The sequence below is a fragment of the Macrobrachium rosenbergii genome, chromosome 41, assembly GCF_040412425.1.
Source record: "Macrobrachium rosenbergii isolate ZJJX-2024 chromosome 41, ASM4041242v1, whole genome shotgun sequence".
Taxonomy (NCBI): domain Eukaryota; kingdom Metazoa; phylum Arthropoda; class Malacostraca; order Decapoda; family Palaemonidae; genus Macrobrachium; species Macrobrachium rosenbergii.
The window spans coordinates 78,913,724-78,933,305 of NC_089781.1; the positions used below are offsets into that span (position 1 = coordinate 78,913,724).

A 19,582-nucleotide genomic window follows, 5' to 3' on the forward strand; every position below is an offset into this window, starting at 1 on the left:
TATTCGCGTTCTCATGGTTCGCGGACTCACGCATTCGCAGGTTTCCCTGTGGAACATATCTAGCCATCATTCACGGAAAATTCGCCCATTCGTGGTATTTTTCACTGAGAAATATTCACTAATTACTGTAATTTCATATAATTTTCATGAATAAATGCACTTTTTGTGATAAAACTATTAAAATACTCAGGTATAAGCATTTTTACAGGGTTTTTCTTGGTTTAAGCTATCAAAGTGGGCAGTTCTAAGTGTTTTTAGAGGGGTTTTAAGCATTCGCGGATTTGACCTATTCGCAGGGGGTGTGGGACGCATCCCCCGCGAATACAGGGGGTTCACTGTATTTCAAATTCCAAAAACAACTCAATACTGCATTGAGCAATCTTCCATTGCATACACACCATGAATACAAGAAAGCATATTCTACTAAGACTTTGGTGTAAAATGGATTAAGAGAATATCTAACTGTTAAAATGTCTCCTGTGACAGAAAACTACTTTCCCAGCTGCCAGTAAAACTTCAATGTGGTCTGTATTTATGAAGCTTTGGAAATAAGATTATGGAATTTCTTGGCGCACATTAATAAAGTCTGCATGAAAAAGTGAGTTGCATGGTCATCTAACATTAAAAAAATAAAGTAACGTAGAGAACTTCAAGGTCCATCCATTCACTCCTTATGATGCATTACTGAACAGTATTATTCTGCATGAAAACGTGTAAGTTCTAGTATGTTCATCTTCACACAAGTTTCAACAACCTAGTCAGAGATTCTGAGAGGCTTTCCCTCTACAGTAAGTACTGACACCCGTGTTGGTGTTGCAAACCCTAAGTTGCAATTAAATACTTTAATGAACTTTCTTGAAAATTTTGGGCATTTTAAAATAACTATGAAAATAGGCAGAGTTCTTAGGTCATCACTGGGCAGTTATCAGAATACTGTGCCTGTTTACAACACTGACCTGTTAAACCCCACTGTGAACATCATTCAGAATGACTTATTGTTGCATAAGTGGAATATTAAAATACTGCTTAAAGAACATCAATACAGCCACAATACTCAGTAGTACTAAAAACAGCCCAGATCAATCATTCTTCAAAGTACAATATACACTACTGGATGAATCTGCTTAAGTAAGTTTACTTATCAGTATAACCAATACTTACATATAATGTACTAAAGTACAGTCATTTTAATACAGTATACCAAAGTTTCAAAGCTGTGGTCTCATTTGCTGGTTTTACATATTATCTACTGACACAAACTATATGAAAATTTATGATTACTTCAGATGTTCGCAATCTTTTACCTGTGGATGCTGCATAATAACCTTAACCCCAATCTGGTGCCAACTGATTAATATTATGAATGACTCTGTTTATAAAGACAAAGTCATAAGGGGTCTTATCTTTGATAAGTTACAAGTCATTAAACCTGTTACGAATATCATTTTTATGTATGAGATTTAAGGCTAATTCTTGCAGAGAAAGAGAAATTCATTTCCCTCTACCTGTGCATATTTGCCATATGCTGTATTAAATGTAGTTAAATCATTAAAACTGTAATTAATATTAGACTAATGAATGTGAAACTATGAAATGTTTGTCCTGTATTGTGTTATTTGTACAGTATTTTAGGAACCATATGTTTAATTTCATAAATCAATAAATACTATTCATGAATAGGAGGATGCTGATATGATCAAATTAAGAATGTGACATCTGAAGAAATTAGAAGTGACTTGGAATAATAAAAAGTGGTAAAGATCCAGTACCATCAGGAATAACAAGCAATTGCTAAATTAAGTTGGTAAACCATAGCAGCTCAGAGCATATTTTCTGCTCATTTTGAAAAATACTACTTCATTTGGAAGACAAAAACAATAAAATACCCTGAAATTAAGAGTACCACAATTTTTTCAGATGGTGAACATACTCTATTACTTACTTTGTCAACACGAATAACATTGGCACCAAAGTCAGACAAAATCATCCCACAAAAAGGAGCAGGAGCTAAACCAGCCAATTCCACGACTCTTGTCCCCCGCAATGCCATCCTGTGAAAAAATTTTTTTACTGTAAGTCCAACCATAAAAACTCATAATACAATATACATACTAACTTTTGAATTATTTACATCTAATAAGATATTACAGCCAAAGTCTATTTCAACTCATGTACCTTAAACAAGACTGCATAATTTCATGTCCTGCTTTACCAGTTTTGGGTATTTTACCATTGCACCAGTTATAGGTCCACTATTGCATTGCAAGCTATTAAAAGGGTACCATATTGCACACATTTTTTCTTTCATCCTAGGAGACCTACTAGAAGAAAATTATTAAGATTCTCAAGGGCCTTATTAACAAATCACTCTTTATTAGCACAGTACATCAGTTGCCTGGTGGAAATCTGTTTAGCATAGAATTTTACTGATGAGAGAGAGAGAGAGAGAGAGAGAGAGAGAGAGAGAGAGAGAACAAACTGCGCTGATCCTCTTTTGTGATGATAACCTTCATAAAGTTCATTATTACTGTTAAGTGGGTTAAGAGATAACTCCCCACAAATTTAAAACCGAAGCAATGGGTGGGTAATTGCTCAAGGAATTTTCAGCAGTATTATGCCATGTACCAGCAATCCTAATATACGGACCACATAATTTCATACCAATTATTTTTACAATAAACCAAGTGTCAACAAGAGGCTCACTCATCACCATTACCTGGCCATTTTTCTAAATCATGGTTCTTGAAAATTTAAAGTTCACAATGCCTGTAAAGTTCTCAGAGTGGTTTTTGACTTACAGTATTTTCAAACAATAACACCAAAGTTTACTTTACGTCCAGTGGTGGTCAAATGTACCTGCTTTCAAAAATTGTAGCTACTAATAGCTGTGGGTCCACTATACAGTATATACCTCTCAAGTTTGTCAAGTATTTCTCTTATTTTTCAGTAATACCACTGAGGTATTTTGCACCCAATGAAAGTTATATTCTATGAAGTGCAAAGTTACCTGGACAAAAAATATTAATGTTTGCCTTCACATTACCTCCTCAAACAAAACCCATTCTCCTACCGAATATGTCTCCAAGGGAAAAATGAGATGAGTCTCATATGCAAAACCTTGAAAATTATAAAAATCTATGTTCTGATTGGCTAAACACATTACAGAATTACAGAGGTGTTATGTAAGAATAGACCTTGAAGGTGGTGGAGGAAATAGCCTAGAATCTTGGCAAAGATACTGGACAGGTAACAGAATGCATGAAATATCAAACAATTAACTTAAAAAATTGATATATGAAGTCTTTTTGCATTATACTTTAGCTCACTATTCTGTATGAACATGAATCATCATACAACAATGAAACCATTTCTAAAAAATTTTGTCAATTTGAGAAAAATGCTTTAAGATGAATATTAAAGTCAAGATAGGCTCAGAAACTATACCATAAAGGAAATTATTCAAGTTCCATATGGAGATGAGATGATGATAAAGGAGAGATGGAAATGGTTTGGAGAGGACCTTTGCAAAACTCCTGAGAGAATAGTACATGATAATGTCAGCTGGGTTCCTGTGGGCACCAGAAGAACTCCTTGGATGGGAACTATGAGACAGGAGGCAGATGAGAGCTTTGTGAAAGACATGGGTAGCAGAACATCACAGTGGTTCTTTACATTGCACAGCACAGGAGACAGTGATGATGATGATGACAATGATCGAGCAGTAAGTATTTAAGCCAGGATATGATTAAAATACCCTTCAAACTCCATAAGGGTAAAACACATGGATCATCATCATACAACCATTGGTGCTAATTGATTCACTTCTAATGGGACTTAGGCACGGCCAAAACTAACCTTATGCTGTACTGAACAATGAATAGACACATCCTAAGACTACCACATGTTTCTCCCAACCATTAGTACTATTAACCCCTAGTCTAAAAGGGCTTAGCCTTGTCAAGCAGTAAAATTGGACAAATGCTCTGCAACCTATTCAAGACAAGAACAGCCACTACTGTTCAGTCCTTTGCCCCCAGAAGAGGGCAGCAGTTCCCTTGGGTGTGTCATCAGACAAAGCTAGGTAAGACACAGTGCCCCTAGAGTGGACAAGTTATGAATGATGGGTTAAAGTGAAATTCAAGTTAAAAAGCATCCAACAAAAAATGGGCATAACTATAGTATAACACCACGATGACATACAATATCTCTGCACAGCACTTATTTCCCTTCCTATTTCCTCAACTGCAACAACTTTTCTTTTATGAAAAAATAATCACAAATGCATATTACCATAGTTGTACAATTGGCTATGATTATCTATGCATACCCCCTGCTGCCATCTTGGCTGCTTTAGTGATTGCTGTAGGAAGTTTATAGTCTCTGAATACAGGTGGTTGACTGCCAAACTTAAAAAAACATGAAACTCCAACAGGAATGAATAAAAAATATTTGAAACCCTCAAAAATACACACAAAAACCATCACTAAGTAAATGTAACAGCCGCCAGTAATGAAGGAGAGCAAGAGGACTGTGTGATAGTGGACCCTGGTAGTTATAATTAGATATGAGAAGATACAACACCTAGTATTAGGCCTATTTCATTAGAATCTGTTCCTGACTTGTAATTGCACGGATACATAATAAACTAGCCTCTAATCTATTAACTTGATATACAGCATCCTGATCCTTACTTGACCAGGGTTGGGTTTACAGTACATTTCAGCCTCTTTGATAATATGAGCACAAGGTTTTTTGTCGCCACTAGATTCTGCATCCAAGCATCAAGGGTTACTTTATTGTAACCTCCCCTTTGTGTGGATTTAATCTGGTCTTTTGATTAAGGCACTAAATATATACATAACTAATTACAGACTATTATACAGTAATTCAGTTAATAGGATATGCATATGTGATGATTTAGAAATAAAATAAATGTTACAATTAACAAGATGGCCTAGTGGGGAAAAACAATTAAAAAAGAATAAAACATGCTGTCCCTGTATTATACTATAACCGGGTGCTACTATGATACTTTAATTTCTCACCAAATACATGCCTCAAACATTTTTCTGGTTGCTTATCTAATGCATTATGCATTTATGACCATTACAGTGGTGGAAACTACTCCCAAACCCACTACACAAACAACAATGGGGAAACCATTGTGGTTAACTAGAGTTATTATTGTAGGGAACCAAAAATCAGTAAACTGCACCAACAGGAATGGTCTATGATGCACAAACTACCAGATAAGCACCTGGAAAAAATATATAGTTCATGTCTACAATTCACAGAGTACATTATAAAGGTCAAAGATGTCACAAGGCCAATTACAAGGATGCACCCTAACCTTACCCTCCCTAACCCAACTTAAGGTACTATCGTGCACAAAAGTCCATTCCCTCTGCCGATCCAGAGAGTGAACACGAATCCGCAGACTAGGAAACACCTAAGCAGTTGAACAAGTAACTAATGGAAGACCCAACAGATGTCACACCATATGGGCATCTGGGAACAGGAAGGAGTGGGAAGCAGGTATTTTTCTTGAGGATAGAGTCAAGTCTCCATATTCTAATATTGTTAAGAAAGTGATTGTAAAGTTTTTGTTGTTGACAATACTGGGTTTGAGTGTAAAATGTGCAGTTTAGGAAATATGCAAAATAAATATGAGGATAAAAGTGCTTAGGAAATCAGTATTCAAGAATTAGTATATCAGCAACAGTGTTCATGGTGGTGTTCTATAATCTGCAAGCCACCTCTTATAAAAAAAAAAAACTAACATTTGTAGCAGCAAATTAGCAAAATTTTCAGTTCACACACATTATTGAGGTAGCAACCGCAAACTACTGCTGGTGCATCCTTTACATGTAAACATTCATAGATCTGTTATACTGTATTTAGTTATGCTGCGTGATTAGGCCAACAGCCATAGTGAAGGTGGGCAATATGGGTGATGACAACTACTGTATTTAGTTGTGCTGCGTGATTAGGCCAACATCCATAGTGAAGGTGGGCAATATGGGTGATGACAACCGTATGCCAGTTTTAGACACTTACAAATTATGGCTATAAGTAAATTTTTTTAAATACCAACACAAAATGAAAGATTCAGATACTTTCACCAATGTAACAAATTCATATTCAGTAAAGAGACAGAAAGAAAGAAGCAGAGAAAAAATATTAATAATAGTATACAGATAAATACAAAAAAATTGATAGGAGAGAGAGAGAGAGAGAGAGAGAGAGAGAGAGAGAGAGAGAGAGAGAGAGAGAGAGAGAGAGAGAGAGAGTTTTTCTTGGTAAGTGGTAGTCTAAAAAGATGTAACTAGCAAATGATTTTTTCAGTATGTATTGTTTGGTGGTTTTGTTGGCAGTGTGAGGTTACAGCAAAGAAAATGTGCTGTGAATTGAATAATCTTTTACCTGTCCAATTGTGATTATTGTTAATGTAGAATGCCATGGTCATGAAACCTAATAATCCACCAATAATATTATGGTGTTGACACTTTAACATAATGGTCTATACCAAAGGTTTAAGGATGACGCTACCCATAACTGTGGTAAGAGGTACAGTAAACCCCCTGTATTCACGGGGGATGCGTACCACACACCCCCGTGAGTAGCTAAAATCCACAAATACTTAAAGCCCTTCTAAAAACACTTAGAACTGCCTATTTTGATAGTTCAAACACAAAAAAAATCTCTAAAAATGCTTATACCTGAATATTTTAATAGTTTTATCACAAAAAGTGCATTTAGTCATGAAAATTATATGAAAATACAGTAATTAGTGAATATTTCTCCAAGAAAAATACCACAAATGGGAGAATTTTCTACAAATAATGTGTATATATGTTCCACAGAGAAATCCGCGAATAGGTGAACCTGCGAATCATGAGAATGCAAATGTGGGGGGTTTCTGCATACCTTTGGTAGGAGGTGACTTGGGACATGCACAAATGCCAGTGCAGATTATAGAACACCACTGTTTTGTATCGATCTTGTGTAGAGTCATGTCTGTTGATAAGATACAATAATCTATAGGAAATACTAATTCATGAATACTGACTTCCTAAGTAATTTTATTCTCATTTATTTCGCATATTTCCTTAACTGCACATTTTACACTCAAACCCAGTATCGTCAACAACAAAAACTTTATGATCACTTTCTTAACGACATTAGAATATGGAGACTTTACTCTTCCATAAGTTACTTGTTCAACTGCTTCGGTGTTTCATAGTCAGTGGATTCGTGTTCACTCTCTGGATGGCTAAGGAAACGGACTTTTGTGCACAATAGTACCAAGACCTTGCCTGACTGGCGGAGCATTGGTCAAGAAGTAAACTACTGTGATCCATACTAACCTTGTCTTCTATAACCTAACCTAGCATTGGGTGCTAGGGCCTTATATGACTAGTAAGCAATGAATATCCTGGACCTCCAATCTTACCCTACCCAGAGGAACATAGATCATAAAAATGAAATAAAGAAATTCATATCAACCTAACAGTGTGCTCTGCATCCTAATGGACTAGGGGGCCAACCACTGCTTCCCATTAGCGTTGCTGACAGAATGTTCCTTACTTTAGAGATGCGAGGTGCAATTGAAGTCACACGTTCGTTCCACATCTCTACTGCAGTAATTCACTTTAACTACGAGGGGCATTTATTGATACAGGGTATTATGGAACTTCAAGATAGATAAAAAGCAGTTTCTCTTGACTTTACACATGAAATTAAATACAGTTAGTGCCCTCCTATTAGCAGTTCTTACTCATAAGGAGCCCATTATTTAAATGAATACATTGGGTGTTGAAAACTGAGAAGAATTAAAAAGTATCCAGGAATTTTATCATATGTTGTAAAATGTTAATTGGTTACAAAGTTCCCCAACTATTATGAAAAACAACAAAATAACAAACCACAAGCACTTGTGTATAGCACAAGCACCACAGGCAGGTAAAACTTCCCATACAATGCCCCTGAAGTGTTACCTGTTTGTAGTGCATGTAGCTATACACAAGTACTTGTCCTCTCTTTTTGTTTTTGTTACATAATATATACTTGGGAAATATTTTGGCCAATTAACACTTCACAACTTCAGATGCAGTTCCCAAATGCTTTTTAGTCCTTCCAGTTTTCAACACCTAATGATATTCATTTAAAAATTACCTCCTTATGAGTAAAAACTGCTGATGGTGGGGCACTCTTAATTTAATTTTATATATAAAATCAACAGCAACTGCTTTATATCTGTCTTGAAGTGCCATAACCCCCTCCTTTAAATGGCCCTTCTACCGTAGCTGAAATGAATTACTGTTACAGAGATACGGGGTGAATGTGTGACTTCAGTTGTACCTCTCAACTTTAAAGTAAGGCACGTGCTGTGTGCAATGCCAAGGGGAAGATGTGGATGCCCTCTCTAGGGCCCTGGGTGCATTATCGGGTTGAGATGAATTCGTAATTTCACCTTTATAATTTAAATGTTCCTCTAGATCAGGTTAAGATGGGGGCCTATGGTATGGTTTTGCCCATTAGTTAGTTAAGGCCCTAGCACCATATGCTAGGTTAGGTTATAGAAGACAAGGTTAGTATGTATCCCAATAGTTTACTCCTTCATTCAGGTAAGGTCATGGTGCCCTAGGTTAGGTTAGAAAGTAAGGTTAGGATGTATCCCTGTAACTAGCCTTGTGAAACCTTTCGGTAGAACTATATAGTAGCTCCGCAGCGGCGACGGCGGCACTATAACTTGACTTTTTCTACAGTTTTTTGGTTGCTAATTATGAATTTACCTTTAATTTTTGGTGCTCGAGTGCAATTAACCTGTAATTAACCCCAGAAGTCCACCCAACAAAGAGTTTCCATATGCGATCTTCACAAGACAGAGCACGGGTACATCTGTTTCAAACGGTTCATATCCCATCCTGCAAGTGCAATAACTTGTTAACGTATGGGTAAACGCCACACCCACCCCGGGGCCAGTACTAAACACGGCGAAGGGACATTCCATTTGGCCGACAACAAACATGCACCGCCAGTATCAGCCCCTAAAAGTGTAGATAAAACCAGTTGAAAAGGTAAAAACAGGCGCAGAGCTAATATACAGAATTACCAACCTTTCAAACAATAATTGACTTTGCGGGCTAGGCAAGTACTCATATTTTCACCAATATATAAGTAACTTAGGTAAAACTGCAGACCACTACCGCATCTTGGTTCCCACCAGTCACTGACCAGAATAGGCTATTTACTGCCTTTTGCTCAAGTTTTTGTTGAAGTTTGTGCCATTTGTTAATATTTATGATATTCACTGCCTCTTACTTAAATTGTTAGATTCATCCCCAAGGGCCTGATACTAAAAACAGCACCCATTTTGGATGGATGGATGGATGGCTGGATGTATGATATTTAAGGCAAAAGCCCAGGCACTGGGGCCAAGAAGGCCATTCAGCGCACACCCATTTTGCATATAAAATTGTAGGCCTAGTTACCAAACCAGAGGGGAGAGGTAGGCTAGCAGTCTTCAGTTTTACCATAACTTATAATTTCCTTGACCTCTCATATAGCCTAGAGAAAAAAATGTCAAAATAACCATAATTTGATTATTTATCATATGCTATTAGGCTTAGATTTAATGATGATAAGAATTCAACTAACATAGCATCACCTAAATTTCTGTTCTTAGTTAACCTCAATGCATCGTTGTGACCATTTAATTTTATTGTTTTTAATTTCTACCGGTAAGTCAATAAAACAAATTGCAATTAGGCTATTTTACTTCACAATGCGACCAAAACCGACATTCTGTCATAGAGAAAGAATTACAATGCTAGCCGGAATATCTAGTGTGAGCGTTTTACCACAGACGAGTTTCGAACCACCCCAAAATAAACCACGAAGGATTAAGATAAACAAGGTCTAGACCTTAAAGATAAAGGTAACAACAAATAAATACGTTAAGGACAAATATATATGTATCTGAGAAGAAACAAAATGGATCATTTGTAGCTTCGGTTATGGAAAATTTAAATGACTAGGCTGCCAAAGAATACCGAACATCTAATAGTAAGGCCTAAGAGAATTGGCAGTATTATTACAGTTTCAGTCAAATTCGGATATGCATTAGTTTCTTACTTGTGATCATTCATTTTTGAGATGATTCATAAGAAAAACTTACTCAAATCTTAAGCAAATGAATGATTACGGAGATATTTGCCGATGAATATTGTTCCTTATTGTTATCCCATCAAAGTACGGGTCACTGGGTAAGACAATACCGGCCTTCCCACAAGGCCTTCATAGATAACGGCGCAATTGTAACCAGTCAACACCGAAACTGTAATTTTACCTAAAAAATAACACCACGTAACCTAGGGGTGTTGACTGGTTACAATTTTGCCGTGTTAGCTTTGGAGGGGGATTATTGTCTTACCTTGTAAATCGTACTTTGATGGGATAACAATAAGGAATATTCATCGGCAAATATCTCCGTAAACATTAATTTGCGCAAGATTCGAGTAAGTTTTCGTATGAACCATCTCAAAAATGAATGATAACACGTAAAAAAAAAAAAATAATACATATCCAAAGTTGACCGAAACTATAATAATACCAAATTTTGGCAACCATTTATCAAAAAAAAAAAAAAAGTTAAACGTTACCTGGCCCTTGAATTTGGATTGTCTTCAGCCGTCAGTTTTCGTACTCAAGAGAGAAAATTTGGAATTGTTGTCTTCGTAAATCACTTGGTAGGACGCTGAACACGACTCGTCAAAGCTTCATCTGCTTCGGTTTCTTTGATTCATCTGCTAATCTCGGATATTCTTTGATTAACCTCATACATAATTTGCTCTTCTACCTTATCATTTCTCGAGAATATGGACCTAAAGTTCCAACTTTACACAGGACTAAGATTTAAGACTAAGTTTAAGTCACTTGAATAGGTATCGGAAATCAAAATTTATTAAACTATCCATTCTTTACTGTCGCTCCTTTTATTCTTCGGACAGTATTCTGAACGCATCCAGCTGGTCAAAGGTAAACAGTCTTCATTCATTTGTTGCTAAGATGTCAGCTCGATTTCCATAAAGTAAAACACAAAGTGTCAAGATATTATTCTATGAGGCTGACTTTATTAGACAAATTGTGTATGACATAAATTTACCGCAGTTTCTAACAAACATCCACACAGAGTTCAAAACTTTAGACATATATGACAATTTTAAAGCTCCGAGATTCTTATTTGAAAATATACAAATCTCATAACTACTGTCAGCACTTATGCAGTCAAGACTGGTTCAAAATCCCATTATCCATTTTGAATTTTGCCTCGTTTGAGATTATTTGTGAGATAAATGATTTCTGGGTGCGTATCAAACTGCTTTTGTACATCATTTCTTAATCACCTCAGTAATGTTATTAACATGTTTCTTGAACGTCATAAGCATAACTGTGCAACTCCATTCGCTGCATTAAGGATTGTTTTACAATAGACTGACAGAATTCCGTTACTGCCAGTGTTATCCGTGTGTAGGCTACTTTGAGATTGTTAATATCAAGTCAACAGCTCTTTTCTTTTTTTATGAAACAAAACTCAGGGACATTTTGCTTTCTGTTGTAGGGGCGTCAATTCATGCCTCTCTTTCCTTGTGTTTCTCCTTTTCAGATGTACATTAATCATGTCATGTATTTTACCTGTCTTTATTTCAGATTCTTTGTGTACCTCGTCTTATGCATCATTGTACGGCCTTTCTGCCGATATGTATATCTACCTTTTATGTGTCATGCAACAAATGGTGTACGTATTTTTATACTTGCTAAAAAACACAAATCTTGTATGGACGCTGCAGTGGGTCTCGGGTCGCCCGTTACCTTTCCGTCCGCTTTTTGTCTTATAAACACCTGTCGAGAATAATAAAGCACTACCTGTACCTACTACTCAATTCTTCTTTTTTCCATCTGTTGGCCTCTCCCACTAGCCAACGCTCACTGCTATCATACTTTTATCCTCATCTGATGGGTACCTTAGGGTTCAAAGAGGTTGCAACCTTGCCTGTTAAATCTTTTCATTTCAAAAATCACCCCCACCAAAATCACTTTCATGCATCATAATAAAGTTTTCATCCAACCTACTCATCTCACAGACTCATCATCAACATAGAGTTACAGGCTGCTCTAGGAGCAAGAGCCCATGCTGGCACAAGGCCAGCTACATCTAAAAAACAACAACAACAACATAATAAAGCATCAGTTTCGTACCTCTGACGTTTCCTTGAAGCCTCACATTGGTGACCCCGGGTCAGGGACAGGTAGCGCGGTTTTGGCCCAGCCGTTAACGGACTAACTACAGCCGCACCCTACCACAAGAGAGCCTTTAGCGGACTAACTGTGGCGTAAAGTTTAGGCCTCTGATAGCACCCCGCCTGACGGAAACCGTGCAATTAACGGACTAAATATGGCGTACCCAAAAGGGTGCGTTTTGGCACTTCGTTCAACTTCCCGAACAAATCAGCACCATTAACAGACTCAATATGGCGCGTTTTCCTGTGTTTTGGTGCGTGAGCAGTCAAGATGTCAGAGGTAAAACCTCAATGCGAACCTGAGAGCATCATCTGCACGCCGCTCTCACCAACAAAGCCAGACACAGTCAAGCTTCCCCCATTCTCAAGCCAAAACACAGCATCGTGGTTCCGGCGCACACACTCGCATTTTCACATGGCGCGCATCTCAGACGATGCTACAAAATCAGAAAAAGTATTCAATAGAATCTCCCCCTGGCTAGACACGCAATTAAAGTCTCATACACAGAATTATAAAATAAACTGATGAATTCCTATTCCATGCCTGTGTCCGAGATAGCGCAGCGTGCATTCGACCTGTTATCCCAGCCCCTTGGAGATGCATCACCCAGGGAAGCCTGGGACCAGCTGCGGGGGTTAATAACACTCCCACGTTGCAACGAGAACGGGAGGAAGAAAACAATTGATCTGACAAAAGCTATCTTCCTTCAGCACCTCCTGCAGGAAGTTCGGCGCCAGATAAGGGATGCAGAGAACCGGGACATGGATGCCTTAGTTGACAAAGCCCAGGAACTATACGAGGCCACCAAGGCTTCGACACACGCTGCTGCCCTGGGAGCCTGCAACCTGTCGGAGGAAGAGGGCGACGACGACGGAGACATCAACGCCGTGTATAAGAAGAAACCGCCATTCAGAGAGCACAGGACATGGCCAAACCCGGCATTGTGTTTCTACCATAGGAAGTTTGGGACCAACGCCAGAACCTGCAGGCCTCCATGCTCTTTCACAAAAAATGGCAAAGGCGGCCACAAATAACAGCTGTGGCCGCGAAACCCAACTCCCCCTGCCCAGCAGGGTTTTTCATCACAGACAAGATCTCCAAATGCCACCTTTTGGTTGTTACGGGGGTGATATAGTCAGTTTTCCTGCCATCCAGGGAAGGTTTAGAAAAAATACCCGGCTCACTACCTTCCCTCATAGCAGCAAATGGAACTCCTATCCACACTTATGGCACAATGACCAGGGCTATCTCAATCCTGGGGCACAGACACCACTGGCCTTTCATTGTAGCAGATGTTAAGTTCCCTCTGCTGGGCGCGGATTTCCTAGGGCACCAAGGACTCCTAGTCGACGTCGCCAGACAGTGCCTCCTCGACACAGGGACATGCCATTCCCATCAGCTCTCCACCGGACCCGGGATGCCCCCCTATGCTGAGCAGCCCCCAACAGCTACACGTCCCTCCTACAGGAATTCCCAGTTGTGTTCAGACCAGAACTGCGCTAGTCACCTGGGTCTTTGGCAAAGCACGGCATCTTCCACCACATCACCATGATGGGCCCACCAACCCATGCCAAGTTCCGACGTCTGTTCCCCCAAAAGTTACAAGACGCCAGACAGGCTTTTGCAGAAATGGAACGCATGGGCATTTGTAAAAAGGCATCAAGCCTGTGGGTGTCCCCTCTCCACATGGTAAAGAAATCAGATGGTTCATGGAGGCCCAGTGGGAACTATCGGTGCCTGAATTTGATAATAATACCAGATCACTAACCACCTCCCTAACATGCAAGACCTGGCAGGCACCCTCCACAGAGCCAAAATTTTCTCCAAGGTGGATCTACTGAAGTCATACTTCCAAGTCCCTGTGCATCCCGACGACATCCCAAAAGCTGCCATCATCATGCCCTTCGAAAGCTACACATTTTGTTATTCCACCTTCGGTCTCAGGAATGCAGGTGCCACCTTCTGGCACCTGATGGATACCATCTTGGGAGATCTTCCTTTCTGCATCTGCTACGTTGACAACATCCTCATGTTTTCTAGGTCCCCAGAGGAACACCTTCGCCACGTCCACACCGTCATGAAATGTCTGTAAGACAACAGATTAGTTGTCAGGTTCGACAAATGCATCTTCGGGAAAGAGAAAGTAGACTTCCTGGGCCACGAGATTTCCCCAGCAGGAGTGTGCCCCACCGCCTCTAAAGTAAGTGCTATAGAAAATTTCCCTGAACCCCAAACCATTAAGGCCCTTCAGGAGTTCCTTGGGATGATAAATTACTACTGGCACTTCATTCCAGACATCGCCCACATCATGTACCCCCTGACGTCTATCCTGAAGGGGAAACTGAAAACACTGACGTGGGAAGCTCCGCAGCAGCAGGCATTCATCCAGACGAAAAGGGCCCTCTCTAGTGCCACCACCTTAACTCACCATAACCCCGTCGCTGCCCTCAGGTTGACAACGGATGCCAGCAACATTGCCTGCAGTGCAATACTGGAGTAACTGGTGAACGGCACGCCCCAGCCCTTGGCCTTCTTCAGCTGCAAGTTTTTGCCAGCCAAGACCTGCTACAGCACCTTTGACAGAGAGCTGCTGGCTATCTACCAGCCCGTGAGGCACTTCAAGTACCTGCTGAAGGGAACCGAATTCACAATCCCAACAGACCACAAACCCTTGGTGCATGCATTTGCAAAACAGGGGGACGCCTGGTCTGCAAGGCAACAGCGGCACCTAACCGCCATCTCCGAGTTTGATTGCACCATCAACTACGTCCCGGCAAGAAAAACCCAGTGGCTGACGCTCTGTCAAGAATAAAGATCAATTCCCTTCACCTCGGCATCTACTACGAAGACCTCACAAGGGAACAAGCAGCAGACCCGGAGATGCGGACTACAGGACAGTAGTGACGACCCTCAAGTGGGAAGATGTGCCCTTAGCAAATTCGGACACGACTCTCCTCTGCAACACCAGCACAGGCCGCCCACGCCCCCTGGTGCCCGCATCGAGGAGGAAACAAGTGTTCAACATTGTCCACGGCCTCTCCCATCCATCAGGGCGCACAATGGCACACCTCATGACTGACAAGTTCATCTGGCATGGCATTAACAAGGACGTATGCCAGTGGGCAAGGGGCTGCATCCTGTGCCAGACGAGCAAAACATCCCAGCACACTGAATCCGGGATCGGCGATTTCCCTCAGCCTCATCGGCGGTTCAGTCACATCCACATCGTCGGGCCCCTTCCGCAGTCGGGGGGAGCCAGATGCCTCTTGACAATCATAGACCGCTCCACCTGCTGGCCCAAAGCAACCCTCATGGGTGAGGCATCAACGACATCATGCGCAGAGGCCCTCCTCTGCAGTTGGATAAGCCGCTTCGGAGTCCCAGACAGCATCACCAGACAGACGCCCTGCCTTTCTGTCAGAGCTTTGGGTCTCCTTAGCATTCCTGATGGGTACAACACTACACAGCACAACGGCATACAACCCTGCAGCGAACGGCATGGTCGAGAGGGCGCACCGCTCTCTTAAAGCAGCTCTCATGGCATGCTGCACCGACGAGAAGTGGAAGGAACAGCTGCCCTGAGTCCTGCTGGGTCTCCGCACCGCACCGAGAGCAAATGGCGATGCTTCCCCGACAGAAAGTCTACGGGAAAACACTGGCCGTACCTGGAGAATTCTTCCCGCTGTTGGCCGACGGCACCGACACCCCCCTCCCAAGATTGAGGGAACTTGCGCAAAGGTTCATGCCCTGCCACAAGACCTTCACCGACAGAACCGTAACCTACAGCCCATCTGCCTTACACTCCAGCGCCTACGTCTTTGTCAGGGTGGACACTCGCCACCCGCCCTTAACCAGGCCAGCAAAGCATTCCTCCTCGACATCCACAGGCGGGAAGACTGGATCACCACTGACAAGCTGAAACCCGCATTCCTGTTAGACAGCGAAGTCAGCGAAGAAGTAGGTAGGCGCCCCAGAGTTCCCCCACAATACCTGCCTGAAGGTGCGCCCACTTCCCCACCAAAGCGGGGCCCAGGACTGCCCAGAAAACACATCCAGCTGTCTCCAGGTGTCAGCTCCACCCCATGCCCACAGTTCTCCACAAGCAGGGCCCGCTCCGGCTGCCTCAGCGCCTCCATGATTAAGGTGCTTCATCCAATAATTGCTCCTCTAATTATTGTCTGGGGGGGGAGGGGGAGTAATTGTAAGGGCGTCAAATCGCACCTCTCTTTCCTTGTGTTTCTCCTTTTCAGATGTACATTAATCACGTCATGTATTTTACCTGTCTTTATTTCAGATTCGTTTTTGTACCTCATCTTATGCATCATATGTACGGCCTTTCTGCCGATATGTATATCTACCTTTTACGTGTCATTTGACAAATATTGTATGTATCTTTATGCTTGCTAAAAAACACAAATCTGTAAGGAAGGTGTTGAGTGACATACTGGCTGGGTGTTGTCTAGTTTATTGGTGGTTCCTCACTGAATGAATGTACAAAATCTTTGAAGTTGTTATTGGCTGGTGCAAGCTGCAACGTAGTTTTCTACACACAGACAAGACAAAACAGAGATTATGTTTCAGACATCAGTGCTTGTCGACAGACAAACAGATGGCAATTGTGAGAGACATAATAAACATACAATGATAAAACATATCAATGGAAAGGCCAGGAAATTCCACATATGAACATTTGCATGAGATTTGAGACAGATTAATGAATACAGTGCAGTAGCATAATATATGTGAAATGGCGAGACGTTTGGCATCTTCACAAACAGAAACATACTGGGTGTTTCAAAATTAATCCCCCCACCTCTACAGAACAAATGGAAAGTTATGAAGTTTTCTGCTATAGCCTATCTCCAAGTACATTATTTTAAGTTTCTGTTAAGCTATTTTTCATTTTCCATTTCTTGTATTTTCAGACTGAGTGACGGAGTTAGATACAGCCATGGCTAACGACTCAGAGGAAATCGGATGGATTGACCGAATCCGGGCTATAACCTTCAGAGAGGCCAGGGATGCTGGCGCATCCTTCATTTCACGTTCCTGGATAGCTAAATACATTAAAAGAGATTAATCCTTTGTTAAAAGAAACTGGAACAAAAATCCATATGACCATCATCGCAAAAAGAGTGAGAATCTTGGAAGGCCTGAAGTCCTTTCTCAGGAGTCAAAAGACATCATAGCTGAGGCAGTGGGTAGACCAAGAAAGTCTTTATGTAAATTGGTGCTTTAACTAGAAAAAAAGGGGAAAGATGAGACGTAATAGTGGTGTATATTGTGAGTTGAAAAAATCTGGCATCAAGCCATTTCATGTTATCAGCAAGCCCAACATCACTCAGCAACAGAGAGAAGACCGTGCATGGTTTTGTGGTTCATTTCTTAAAGATTGGGATGAAGCTGACTTTCTCCATGTTGCCGCATCAGATGAATTCTTCATTTACACAGTCAGGAAGCCAAATCATAAAAACGACATCATTTGGGCTGCAAAGTTGGATGATATCAGCGTTGACATGCGCTATTGCCAAGTTGTGAAATTTTCTGAATGTTTGGGAATTTTTCTGTTTCACAGTCAAACGGTTAATGTGGATCATCAAAGAAAAAGGACAGTCATGGAATGGCGAATACTTCAGAGAAACTGTGCTTACTGCTGGAGTATTTCCTTTCCTCAAAGATCCTGAAAATGTGTTATCTGTTGAAGAAGTCACATTTTTGCATGATGAGGCACCATGTTTCAAGGCTCTTCAGACACAGGAGCTGCTTCGAAACAGTGGTATCGATTTCTTCTTGTCAAGTGAATTTCCAGGTAGCTCCCCTGACCTTAATGTGTGTGAAAACATTAGTAGTATCTTAAATGATCGTGTTGAAGCGCGCACAGTGAACTATGATGGTATACCAAGCCTCGACGACCTGTGAAGAGAGGTGACTGAAGTGCTCAGGGAAATGGAGTTTGAGTCTCAGCTTTTTAGCAAATCAAGAATGCAGGCTGTGGTACAGGCAGATGGAGGCCACACAAAATATTAAATACTCAGAGAGAAACTTAAATAAATACCTATTCTGAATTACTTTTGTTTTTTTCCATATCAATTTTAGTTTATGCTAGGGGGGGCGCTCTAATTTCAAAACACCCAGTACATACAGTTTGATACAGAAGATTCAGTGGAACATTATGAGTACATGATCAGAATGCTTGCATGGCAATGCAAGTAGTGGTGATTGTACATGAATCGAGACAACAATGGTTAGAGAGAAACAGACAGGAATATTGTATGGTAGAAGTTGCTTTCCTTCGAGCGATCGCCGCTAATACACGGGAGGGAGAGAGAGAGAGCGGGATGCTTGTTGTCTTGTTTTGTCCGATGGCTGACTCACACGCACGTGTGCCCATAGGACTGCCATGCAGTCCCTTACAATACTCCCCTCCACAAGCAAGGCCCTGATAGCGGAAATCGTCTTGCTGACAATTCAAATGGGCGCGAAGGGCTTGGGCTTTGGGCGGGCAGCAGGCTGAAAGGCGACGCTGGCCAGCAGGAACTCGAGGACAATGCCAGCGGGTTGAAGGATGACGCCGGCTGATCCTTCGGTAGCCAGCTCGAGGGGGAAGGCGGCAGGCTGAAGGATGACGTCGGCTGAGCCTCCGGTAGCCAGCTCGAGGGGGACAGCAGCAGGCTGAAGGATGGCGATTGTGAGAGACATAATAAACGTACAATGATAAAACACATGTCAATGGAAAGGCCAGGAAATTCCACATATGAGCATTTGCATGAGATTCGAGACAGATTAATGAATACAATGCAGTAGCATAATATACGTGAAATGGCGAGACGTTTGGCGTTTTCACAAACAGAAACATACATACAGTTTGATACAGAAGATTCAGTGGAACATTATGAATGCATGATCGGAATGCTTGCATGGCAATGCAAGTAGTGGTGGTTGTACATGAATCGAGACAACAATGGTTAGAGAGAAATAGACAGGAATATTGTATGGTAGAAGTTGCGTTCCTTCGAGCGATCGCCGCTGACGCACGGGAGGGAGAGAGAGAGAGCGGGAACGCTTGTTGTCTTGTTTTGTCCGATGGCTGACTCACACTCACGTGTGCCCATAGGACCGCCATGCGGTCCCTTACAAATCTTGTATGGACGCCGCGGGGGGTCTCGGGTCGCCCACTACCTTTCCATCCGCTTTTTGTCTTATAAACACCTGTCGAGAATAATAAAGCATCAGTCTCGTACGTCTGACGCTTCCTTGACTGTATGAACTAATTTAAAGA

At 41.2% G+C, this 19,582-nt stretch overlaps 1 protein-coding gene across 7 annotated transcripts in view; it reads right to left on the bottom strand.

Moving 5' to 3' along the window:
- Window positions 1-19,582, bottom strand: part of Amacr (Alpha-methylacyl-CoA racemase) — a 164,167-nt gene that overhangs the window by 56,046 nt on the left and 88,539 nt on the right. Inside the window, exons 1-3 of one of the 7 annotated variants that reach the window (XM_067084443.1) lie at window positions 10,665-10,795; window positions 8,796-8,927; window positions 1,943-2,051 (exon numbers count right to left, since the gene is read on the bottom strand). In XM_067084443.1, coding sequence (XP_066940544.1) covers window positions 1,943-2,050 — 108 coding nt within the window. In that variant the 5' untranslated portion in view covers window position 2,051; window positions 8,796-8,927; window positions 10,665-10,795. Of the gene's footprint in view, window positions 1-1,942; window positions 2,052-6,927; window positions 6,969-8,795; window positions 8,928-10,137; window positions 10,530-10,664; window positions 11,014-19,582 lie in introns of those variants that run through there. The other 6 variants (XM_067084442.1, XM_067084441.1, XM_067084439.1 and 3 more) reach the window with 6 other exon arrangements.